Genomic DNA, 12242 nt, shown 5'->3' on the forward strand with positions numbered 1-12242 from the left:
GAAACCTTCCACTCAATGTGCAGCAGTGGCCAAAAACGCAAACAGGATGCTAGGAATTATTAAAGGAGGGATGGTTAACAAGACTAAGAATATTATAATGCCCCTGTATCGCTCAATGGTGCGATCTCATCTGGAGTATTGCATTCAATTCTGGTCTCCTTATCTCAAGAAAGATATAGTGTCACTAGAAAAGGTTCAAAGAAGAGCGACCAAGATGGTAAAAGGGATGGAACTCCTTTCATATGAGGAAAGACTAAAACAAGGTTCTTGAGCTTGGAAAAGAGATGGCTGAGGGGAGATATGATTGAAATCTGCAAAATCCGGAGTAGAGTAGAATGGGTACAAGTAGATCGATTTTTCACTCCATCAAAAATTACAAAGACTAGGGGAACTCGATGAAGTTACAGGGAAATATTTTTAAAACCAATAGGAGGAAATTTTTTCACTCAGAGAATAGTTAAGCTCTGAAACGCATTGCCAGAGGATGTGGTAAGAGCGTTTAGCGTAGCTGGTTTTAAGAAAAGTTTGGACATGTTCCTGGAGGAAAAGTCCATAGTCTGTAATTGAGAAAGACATGGGGGAAGCCACTGCTTGCCCTGTATTGGTAGCATGGAATATTGCTACACCTTGGGTTTTGGCTAGGTACTAGTGACCTGGATTGGCCACCGTGAGAATGGGCTACTGGGCTTGATGGACCATTGGTCTGACCAAGTAAGGCTATTCTTATGTTCTTCTTAAAAGTTAAACAGCATATACTGCAACAGTGGAGAAATAGAAAGGGAAATTCATTTTGTTTTCTAGTGAATACAGTACAAAGACATCTGCTAGGTACATTTCCAAAAGCTAACATATTTAAGTTAATAAATTAAAATTAAATGCCCTTTTCTACTTTTGTTGTCTGGACATTTTATTTTTCTATAATGTTAGTGTCATTTTCTCTTTTCTGCTTTCCTGTCTTCTCTCTGCTACTTATACTTCAAGTGGCTGCTGTCCATTTTTGTTTTCTCTTCTTGTTTCATTCCTTCACTACACCTGATTCTTAAAACCATTTTTCTTTATTGCTCTCTATTCACTCAAAATTACCCTTTCTCACTCTTTTTTAACCCTCTTATTTTAGCAATTGTAAACTGTCCAGATATTTGCTTGACGGTTGGTATATCGAACCATAAATAAACTTGGAAACTTCTTTATTCTTTTCAGCTACCTATCAAATACTATCTCCTATTCTCACCTATTAGCTTTCCCATTCCCACTCCTTCCTCAGCCTTCTATACCTTTTCATCTTTAACCAACTATTATTCCTTGTAATCACTATCCTTCTCTCATTCTTTTCTCTCCCCCCCCAAGCAACCTCTCCCACTATACCCAGCATCTTCCTCTACCGCCCTTCTAGGTCAGCATCTGCTTCCTCTTTCTTCCCTCCCTGATAGTCTGATATCTCCCTGTTCCTTTCATTTCGCCCTCCAGCATCTTCCTGTCCTTTTTCTCTTCCTTCTTGTCCCAAAATGGTCCAGCATTTCTCCCTCCCGTTATGCTGCATTTCGCCTTCAGTCTCTTCTATCCCTTGATCCAGCATTTCCATCTTTCTCCCCTCCCCCTCCTGTGCATCTCTCTCCCCTCCCCCCCCTGTGCATCTCTCTCATTATCCACCATCTCTTTCCCCCTTCCACTGCCATATCCAACCTCTCCCTCTCTTTTTATACCTCCATCTATCACATTGTCCACATCTCTCTTTCTTTTCTTCTCTCCCTTGCATTCTATGTCCAACATCATCCCTCTTCCCTGCAGCATCTCTCCCCTCTCTTGCCCCCTCCATGCAGCATCTTTCCTCTCTCCCCCTTCCATGCAGCATCTCTCCCCTGTCCCTTCTGTTGTCCATCCTTTCGTGCCCTCTACCCCCCACCGTGTCTACCTTAATGAGCTTCTCCAAAAGCTCTGACGGCCGGCATTGGGTAAAACTCCCTCACCTCCCTCCCTTCAGCAGCTAGCTTCTTCAAAGGGCCAGTCGCTGCCTGCACCTGACCCAGAAGCCTTCTCTCTGCCACCAGGAAGCAGCAGAGAGAAGGCTTTCAGATCAGCTGCAGGCGGCGAATAGGAATCACTATCGCTAATGCTGGCCTAAAGAAGCTAGCTGCTGAAGGGAGGGAGCCAGGAAGGTGCATGGCAGCAGAGTTTTTTTATCCCATGCTGGCCGTCAGGTATACACCATTGTTGTGTAGGCTTGAGCTAGAATTGGATGAACCCATGCCCTCCCATGGCTATGCCTCTGCTATATTGACTTGGGAACCTAAATGTGCCAGACTTGTAGAGAAGTCCTTGTTAAAATGGCTCTCCCAGTTTTCGGTCTGTGCTTGCAGTTCCTGGGACTGGAGGGTAATAATCTGTGTGTTTAGCAGAAGGTTACTCATTGCAAGCTCTGGCAATCCCTAGTGGACCTCATTGGTTCACATTCACACAATCAAAATTGAGGTTTCAGTTTCAGTTTCAGCTTTGGCCGATAAGTTTTGATAGCAGTTTTGGTTTCATCTGAAACTGGAAAAAAACAGTTGCGGTTGGCCTCTCAACTATTTACATGTACATCAGCCACATCCATTTAGGCAGCTGGTTCTAAAATTGCCTTCTCTGAGTCCCACACATGAATTATGCTGAATATTCTTTTTGCATGCATACGCATGGCATTCTCTTGAGCTAATGACAAATGAAAAGAACCTTTCATGTTGCCAGTGTCTGTATGCCAGGACAGAGCTTCAGCTCACCTTGGCAGTGTTTTCCTTTCAAAAGAATATGTACAAAAAGGAAGTCTAAAAAGTTGGATTAGGGAATTATTTGACTTCTAAAAAATGAGCACACTTGCTTTTAAATAATGTGGCAGTAAATGGTTTATTCGAATTTCATGACATGAGAAGAATACTTTATTTGGATTCATTGACATTTTTTTTTTTTCAAAAACTTAAAAAATAAAATACAAATTTTTTCCAGACCTCTGTGGTGAAGAAAAACACTGTGGCATGTATTTGGCTTTCAGAAGCCAGTAGATTAGAGAAGTTCATGTTGCATGCTCCTCATACCCTTTTACCAATGAAAGGTGGGCTTGTATGTAATATTGTGTTAATTTTAAAAGTGTACTTTAAAAAAATCTTGATGAGAACAAGGTCTTGTTTTCAGAAATTGGCGGTATAGCTGAAGAATCTGAAGCCTGCGACTGGTGGAGTCTTGGTGCTGTCCTCTTTGAACTCCTCTCTGGGAAGGTAGTGAGAACCAATATGAATCATAAGAAAACAAATCTTTCTTCCATCTTCTTTTGCAGAAAGCAGTCTGTTCTGTAATCCTAGCCTCTGGGTGCTCTTCCTTGCTTCCTTCTCTGGCCTTTGCTTATGTCTTCCTTGCGAAACAGCTACTGTGAATTATGAATGCAACTACTGGGTATTAATGCAGAAACAATACCGATTAGTAACATTCCAGCCAACAAAAAAAAAAAAAAATAAAATTACCACTAAACAAACACCTCATGCATATTTTCTGGTGACCTTTCCTTCCAGTTTAACTGGGAGCAAAGATGAAAAAGAACACACATTTTTTGAACACTAGACTTGGAGTTTGACACTGATCTTTGTGTGCAGCTTACATGTAAGCTAGGCCAGCAAATGACAAGTGGGCTTCGATGGCAATTCCAGTAGTTGGAATTTAAGAACAGTGCCGGGTAGATTTCTACGGTCTATGTCCCAGAAATTCCAAAGGAGGAGAATTTAATGATGAGTTGATGATGAGCGTGACTGTTGGGCAGACTGGATGGACCACTCAGGTCTTTTACTGCCATCATTTACTATGCTACTACTTATTCACCTCTGAGTTTCCATGCTCCTGACTTGTAAACACCAGCTAAGACTTTCTGCTAGTGCTATACAATTAGCAGGTTGGTGTGTGGGTGTATGCCCGTTTTCTCACAATCAGCAGGTTTGCCATGGAAGATTTACTGATGGGCTTCTGTAGTGGTGTATGTCAATGATTTGCTCTTTACATGCAATAGCTAACAGGGTCTGAGTGATGTGATTTATGTGCTTTTTTTTTTTTTTTTTTAGAGCATAACATTATGATGTCACTTATAAAGTGCTCTTGATCAATTGTTTCAGGCTCTGGTTGACTGCCATCCAGCAGGAATAAACACCCATACGTCTCTGAACTTACCAGAATATGTATCGGAAGAAGCCAGATCTCTCATTCAGCAGGTAATTAACCCTTTAAAATCGAGATTTACCCATTAAGGCACAAGTGTCAAAGTCGGTCCTCGAGGGCCAGAATCCAGTCGGGTTTTCAGGATTTCCCCAATGAATCTGCATGAGATCTATTTGCATGCACTGCTTTCAATGCATATTCATTGGGGAAATCCTGAAAACCCGACTGGATTCCGGCCCTCGAGGAGGGACTTTGACACCCCTGCATTAAGGGGTAAATCCAAGAAAGGTTGCCTGAAGTTAGGCACCAAGCATTTGAGCACTAAGCATCAATTCTGTAATGGCCGTTCTACACGAAACCGCCATTATAGAATACTATTGTAGGTCTGCATTTAAACATTCATTATTATTTTGTTCCACGTGCAGCTGACCTTATTCTATAACTTGAGTGCCACATTTGCGTGCTAAGCATGAAATTGGGTACCCATTAGGGGGGTAAATGGGCAAATTTATAACTGAGCGCTCCAATTTAGGCATCCAGTTTATGCAGACTGTGAGCCTCTATTCAACAACAGCAAGTACTTGCCGAATGCTAGCGTAAGTCAGCCTTAATGTGCCTACATTAAGGGGCACAGTTATCAGTGTGGGTAGGGTTACCATATGGCTCCAGAAAAAGAAGGACTGATTGAGACATCCAGGTTTTACTTCCATCCAGGGCACTAAGATCAACATAACAGCATCTATTGACTATCCCTTCATTAAAAGTAATAGGGACCAGGAGATCTACTATTTTCTCAGTTATAACACCCCAGCTTTGGAACAATTTACCAATATATGAACATAAGAACATAAGCAGTGCCTCCGCCGGGTCAGACCATAGGTCCATCCTGCCCGGCAGTCCGCTCCCGCGGCGGCCCAAACAGGTCACGACCTGTCTGCATCACCAGAAGGGGCTCCCTTGCCACCTTGGTTTCTCATTTAAGTCCTATTTTCCAATCGTAGACCTAACCCTCCGGTCTTGCACATGTACGACCTGTTGGGTTTCTATACTCATTACCTGGTTAGCTTTCTATACTTGTGTTACATCCCAGCATCTCTCTCAGTATCCCACGATCCCTTTATCCCTCAGGAATCCGTCCAATCCCTGTTTGAATCCCTGTACCGTACTCTGCCTGATCACTTCCTCCGGTAGCGCATTCCATGTGTCCACGACCCTTTGGGTGAAAAAAAACTTCCTTGCATTTGTTTTGAACCTATCTCCCTTCAGTTTCTCCGAATGCCCCCTCGTACTTGTTGTCCCCTTCAGTCTGAAGAATCTGTCCTATCCACCCTCTCTATGCCCCTCATGATCTTGAAGGTCTCTATCATATCTCCCCTGAGCCTCCTTTTTTCCAGAGAGAAGAGCCCCAGCCTATCTAATCTCTCGGCGTATGGGCAGTGTTCCAGCCCCTTTACCAGTTTCGTTGCTCTCCTTTGGACTCTCTCAAGTACCGCCATGTCCTTCTTGAGGTGCGGCGACCAGTACTGAACGAAGGACATGGCGGTACTTGAGAGAGTCCAAAGGAGAGCAACGAAACTGGTAAAGGGGCTGGAACACTGCCCATACGCCGAGAGATTAGATAGGCTGGGGCTCTTCTTTAGAAAAATTCAAGTGTTCCTTAAAAAGTTTTTTGTTCAAGGACACATTTGAACAATAGACAACATAATTTTATAAATCACCAAATTTCTTAGATCTTAATCAGATTTATGCATAGATTATAAATTTATCTTATATTTTTCTTTTTGTGTTACCCACCATATGTGTCCCCCCCCCCTAAATGTTTCCTTTCTTTCTTTAAAGATTGTAGTTCATCCCTTTCACCTTCCGTACCAGTCATGTATTAGAATGTATAGAATTTGAAAGTAATTGTATAAAAGAGTTTTGTTTTGCCTCCCATTTTTTTAAAATGTTATACGCATTGAAGCTTTTGACATTGCATACATAACAAAAATTTAATAAAACTTGAAACTTGAAAACTTGAACCCAGATTTCTCAATCAGTCTTCCTTTTTCTGGAACCATCTGGTAACCCTAAACGTGAGTTACCATTAAGATAGGTTATTTTATTACTAACTCATGCTATTTTAGCCCAGGCCCCATTTGATGCAATGAGAGCTAGTTGCTAATAACCCAAGTTAACAGTACATTAGGACATCTTAACGATAGCCAATGTTGATAACTTAGGCATATCCACTTATGCTGTTATCAGTAATAGGCATAAATGTGTGCAACTAAATGTGACAGTTAAGCACACAGCTTATAGTATTATGTAAGTTACCTCATGTAAGTGTAAGACACGCCCATTGAGAAACACCACACCTTTCCCCCAACATGAAAAGTCCCCATTTCCCAAAACCACATGTAGGCTCCCCAGGCCTACTGTTTTGTTGGTGGACTAAAAATGACTGGAGCAATCCACAGTCACTCCTGTCCATGCCAGCTGTGCTGACAAACTGGCTGCCAGAACCCCCACAGCTGTCTTGCGAGACTGCCACTGGAGATCCTGGCAGCTATTTTGAGATAGGAAACAGTTTGGGCAGCAGTGATCTGCGTTGCTCATACCCCTGTTGGCTGCAATTCAGAATGGCTGCCAGGACTTCCAGCGGCAGTCTTGCAAGACTGTGCGGGATGTGCTGGTAGCCATCTTGACAGTGGAGCAGGCATTGACAGGGGTGACTGATGATCACTTCTTCCCCGATTGACACGGAATCCCTGAAGAGAGTTCACGGATCTCAGTCTTGGAATTTCTGTATTAAGGCATCTAACATTTCTGGGTTTAAAAGGGGTTTGACAAATTCCTAGAGAAGAAGTCCATAAACATTTAGTAGCCTGGTCAGTGTGCCTTGGAGTACTATTACTGGGAAGGAACTGCAAGAACTGGATCTACACAGTGTATCCTAGAGATCTGAATTAGCCACTCTTAGATTCAGGGCTTGATAGACTTTTGGTTTGTTTCAGCATGATATATCTGATATTACTATATTGTATCAGTGCACCTCCAATACTGGTGCTAATTGTTAGTTTCCAGCTAAGAACTCTGGGGATGATATTCAGCCTGCAACAGTCCAGTGGCTTTTAAGTCACTGACAGCGATGGGCTGAATTAACTAAGTATTCAGTGCTGGGCCATGACTAGGCTCCAGCTTTGAATATCTAGTTACAGTGATCAGCTAGGAGTTAACCAGGCGCCAGCCAATATTCAGACTGTTACACAGTTAGCTTGATGGATCAAATTAGGAGAGCCTTGGTGTTCTCTTAACTGATTAGATAAGCCGATAAAGTTAATCATCTGACTATCACCACTAACTGGCTCTGGCCAGACTCCAACCACCTGATAGTGCTAGGATAATTAGTGCTGTTACTCAATGGCACCGTCTGGTAAGTGTTGTCGATTATCAGAAGATAGGCAGGCTCAAGTGATTTAACCGGGCATGACGCTGGTTAAATTGCTTGTGCCTGCCTATCTGCTCCTGCTCGGTTAAACTGCTTTGAGTACTGCTGCCCTGCAGACCCTGGCTCAGTTTCCTCGGCATGACTTGATGCAAGTTACTTAGCCCATGCATGATGACATTTAGATTCTGAACTTTTGGTGGGTGGAGGCATTTTAAGCTTGCAACTGATCTTGATGGTGCTATCTAACTAATAATTCTGATAAATAATGAAGACAAGATAGAATATATTGATCCATCAGATCTAAGAAATAGATTTTGAGTCTAAGCAGCTTCAAAGAGAAGATTATTCTGGCTTCCAGGTCAGTTTGGAAGATAGTGTCAAATGATATCTGTTATGTTGTTGATGAGGGAATCCGCACTTACAAAAATATGCTTGCGAGTACATAAGGTGGGAAAAAATAAGGTGGTAATTTTGAAACTTACTCTAATCTTCATTGCCCAGTGCTGCTCTTCTGCCTTCCTTGTCTAAATCCTGGACTTCTGTTGCTCAGAAACCTGAGAGATTCTCAACTCCTGGGCAAAAGCGTTATTGCAGGCTTTGCTGGGTAAAATATATAAACTCTACTGACCCTCGTGAAAGGTGATCCAGAGATGACGCTATGACAGCCTTTGCTGGAGAGGGAAAGGAAGCATTTCAATAAAATATCAGGGTGACCTTAGATGTACCTGTGTATTGTTTTGCTTTGCTTGTGCATGCACTGCATCACCTTAATTCCCTTTCCATGGTGCTCCTGGGATTTGGAAACAAAGTGATCTCTGCAAATAATATTGTTTCTTTTTCACATTTGTTGAACCTTGAACCTGATTATTTTGCAGTACATTAGCAAAAGGAAAAACCTCTTTCTTTTCTCAGTGAAGGGAAGACAGAAAATCTTATGAGATCAACTTGCAAAAATAAAGTTAAAAAAAAAACCTTTCCAAGTCCCTGACTTAGCTATCTAACTAAAGGATACATTTTAACTGGATCTAGTTGACCAAACTTTCATCTAAAAATTAGACTAACTAAACTACATTCAGTATTCAGTATTGTGCTGAAAATTGACCTAAAGGTCAACAGAACACCCACTACCCAGCCGCAGTCCCCTCAGTAAGCCCAGGTCCTGAGTAAAACAAATAAAGCTTAGTCCCTGAGCGTACTTCGTCTTTCCTATTCTCTTCTCACCCTCATACTCAGATCTCGGTGAAATTCTTCCAACCCCTCCTCTCCACTCAGCAGCTATACAATCCTCTCTTCCATCTGGCACACCAAAGTCAATAAAATCATTCTCTATCCAGTGCCAAATTCAGCCATTAGGCAGACTAGGCAATTGTCTAGAGCAGGGGTAGGCAATTCCGGCCCTTGAGAGCCGGAGCCAGGTCAGGTTTTCAGGATATCCACAATAAATATGCATGAGATAGATTTGCATCTCAAGGAGGCAGTGCATGCAAATCCATCTTATACATATTCATTGTGGATATCCTGAAAACCTGACCTGGCTCCGGCTCTCCAGGACTGGAATTGCCTACTCTTGGTCTAGAGCAGCAAATTTGGAAGCAGGGAAGGCTACAGAAGGAAGTAAAACAATAGGGATGAGATTTTGATATACCACCTTTCTGTGGTTAAAATCAAAGCAGTTTGAAGATTATATACAGGTACTTATTTGTACCTGAGGCATTGGAGGCTTAAGTAATTTGGCCAGAGTCACAAGGAGTTGCAGTGAGAATTAAACCTTGTTCCTCAGGTACTCAGGCTACTGCATTAATCATTAGGCCACTGCTCTACCCATAAAGTCATGGCATGTACTTATGCCTAAAAGGAGAGTGGCAGTTTTCAAATAGCCATTAACTCAAGAAAATTAGTTTTTAAAATTCTCTTAAGTTGTTTTTTTTAGTATTTCTCTATTGCCTATGAAAATTCATAGCTTCCATTTGTGAGAAGTGCATTTATGCCGAGCTCAGAGATGAATAGTTTATTTTTTTCTTGACTTAAGCACACGTCCATTTAGATCTACAAAGTTTTAAGAATTAGAATCATTTGTGAAATGCTGTTTGGAAAACTTATGATTTTGTAATTCTTGTTCAAATACTACTCCCACATTTTAGAACCATGGGACTAATCCTATAAGTAGGTATATCCTGTTAGATGCCCTAATGCCAAATAATGAGCCTGTTCTATAGGGACATCTGGGTGCTTGAATTCCATCATAGAATAGTGCTACAGTGCAATATCAGAGCCCTGAATTATAGCAGACCTGGCATAACTCTGGGTACCTAAACATGGCAAAGGTGCATGAAACATAGGGCTCCTATGTTAGGGCATTAACGCGTGGAATAGTGCGCGCTACAACTCTGCGTGCACTAGATGCTAATGCCAGCATTGAGCTGGCGTTAGTTTTAGCTGCGTAGCGCGGGGTTAGCACACGCTAATCTGCTGCGTGCGCTAAAAACGCTAGCGTACCTTAGTAAAAGGAGCCCATAGTGATCTATAAATGGTGCACATAAGTGACAGCACTGCCCATGTGAATTGCACAAAAGGAAAAGCAGGTGCTATAAAACCAGTAGCACAAACAAAAGAGAACAGCACCAAGAATCCAAAGAACCAGAAGTAAATTGAACAAAGTTTATTCAACTTATGGGCCATATAAAAGCAAAACAAATACTGTTCATTCAAGTCAGAGGAACAAAACTAAGATATACAATTGTCAATTTCTCAGAGCAACATTATCAAGCTCTTATTCAAAGGCAGATGCCCGAGTGAACAGCATCCATTTTGATGTCATATGACCCCTGATGCAGTTCATTTGAGCTAAATGTGGGTGCAAATGTTGGGTGTAATTTCTAAGTTGAATAAACTTACCTCTGGTTCTTTGGATTTTTGGTGCTTTCATTTTATGTTTATATAAATCTAATCTGATCATAGTATTTATAATCAACTTATTAAAAAAAAAAAAAAAATCCAAAATGACTAACAAAGCCACGATTGTGATGCTTAAGGGCTGATATTGAGCCCTTAAGCAGCCATATTTACTGCATAGATAAGACTGCATAAAAGTTTGTCCTATTTTTATGTGGTAACCTTTGGCTGCTTAAGTGATGAATATCGATTTAAATGGCTATGTCTTGACCAGCTAAAAAAACAATTGGATATTCAAAGCTGAAGCCCACACAGGTCCTGGCTTTGAATATATGGGAATAACTCCATTGGCTGTGAACAAAACACCAAGGGCTCCTTTTACTAAGCTGCGATAGTGGTTTTAGCGCGTGCTGAATTGCCGCGTGCGCTAGACCTTAATGCCAGCATTGAGCTGGCGTTAGTTCTAGCCGCATAGCGCGGGTTTAGCGTGCGATAAAAACGCTATCGCAGCTTAGTAAAAGGAGCCCTAAGTGTTGCCAGTTGAATATCGGACCCTAAACAGATTGCCGTGTTTTGCAATAATTGTAATCTTTTTTGTAGTTTAACTGAAATGTCAAGATATAATGCATTACAGTAATATAACTGCAATATCATCAGGTCTTGTACCAGAAAAGTAAAATTAATTTCAAACAAATAAGATCATATAGTTCTTAACTGTATTAATCCAAATAATACTTTCTTGGAAAGATGCCTTATTTGATTCTCCATAGACAAAGAAGAATCCAAGATTATTCCTGAACATGAAGGGAAAAAAATACCTTTTTTTATTGGACTAACTTAGTCCCAAAATTTTGGATGAACAGCCCACAATCAAAAACTCATTTGAACCTAAAGGCATAAGGGGTCATTTTCAAAAAAGAAAGATGTCCAAAAGATGACATAAACCAGCACTTGGACATCTTACTAGTAAAACATCTGAGTGGTCATTTTCAAAACTGACATTTTAGACATCTTTCTGGTCATTTTGTCTCCAGTATGTCTAAGTCATAAGGGGTCATGTCAGAGGCATGTTTTGGGCAGGCTTAGCACTTGCATGTTTTACAGCAATAAACATTTTATAAAACATCCAGGGCACAATTTGGATGTTTTGGGCTAGACCTGGTTTTAAAACGAATAAGAGCCAAAAAGGTACCCAAACTTATCAGATGACCTCTGGAGGGATGATAATATGGCCCCCATATACTCCCTCGTCACTGATCCCATCCCACCCACCCCAAAATATCTGCATGAAACCATACATATCTGCCTCTGACAGCGGCAGATACTATGGCCAGTCCTAGTAGAGCTTCAAGCAGGTCTCTGGAACAGCTTGGTGGGCAGTGCAGTGGACTGCAGAGAAGGGGACTCAGGCCCAAATGCCACCCTAACTAGTACATTTGTGGTAGAAAGTGTGAGCCCAGCAAAAAACCACTGTACTGCAATATAGGTGACCCCTGTAGGCATAAGAGCTATTGGAGTGGTAGACAGGTGGGTACAGTAGGTTTGGGGGGAGTTTTGGAGGGCTCGCCATATAATGTATAGGGGTTATGGTGAGACATGTACCTGACACTCCTAATGTGAAGTTCACCACGGTGCCTCCTAAGGTGCTCTACTGTGGCCAGTCTATTAAAAATGCTGGCCTCCTCCTACATGTGAATGGCTTGTTTTGGATGAGGTTTTTTTTTTATAATGGCAAAAATATAAAAAT

General features: G+C 41.6%; 1 protein-coding gene across 7 annotated transcripts in view; it reads left to right on the forward strand.

The window, feature by feature from the left end:
* RPS6KC1 (ribosomal protein S6 kinase C1) overlaps positions 1-12242 on the forward strand; it is a 272706-nt gene that overhangs the window by 207664 nt on the left and 52800 nt on the right. For all 7 annotated transcript variants that reach the window (XM_033936540.1, XM_033936545.1, XM_033936541.1 and 4 more), the window contains 2 exons: positions 3166-3248; positions 4131-4226. In XM_033936540.1, the coding sequence (XP_033792431.1) occupies positions 3166-3248; positions 4131-4226 (179 nt within the window). The remainder of the gene's footprint in view (positions 1-3165; positions 3249-4130; positions 4227-12242) is intronic.

The sequence above is a fragment of the Geotrypetes seraphini genome, chromosome 3, assembly GCF_902459505.1.
Source record: "Geotrypetes seraphini chromosome 3, aGeoSer1.1, whole genome shotgun sequence".
In the NCBI taxonomy this organism is placed as follows: Eukaryota; Metazoa; Chordata; class Amphibia; order Gymnophiona; family Dermophiidae; genus Geotrypetes; species Geotrypetes seraphini.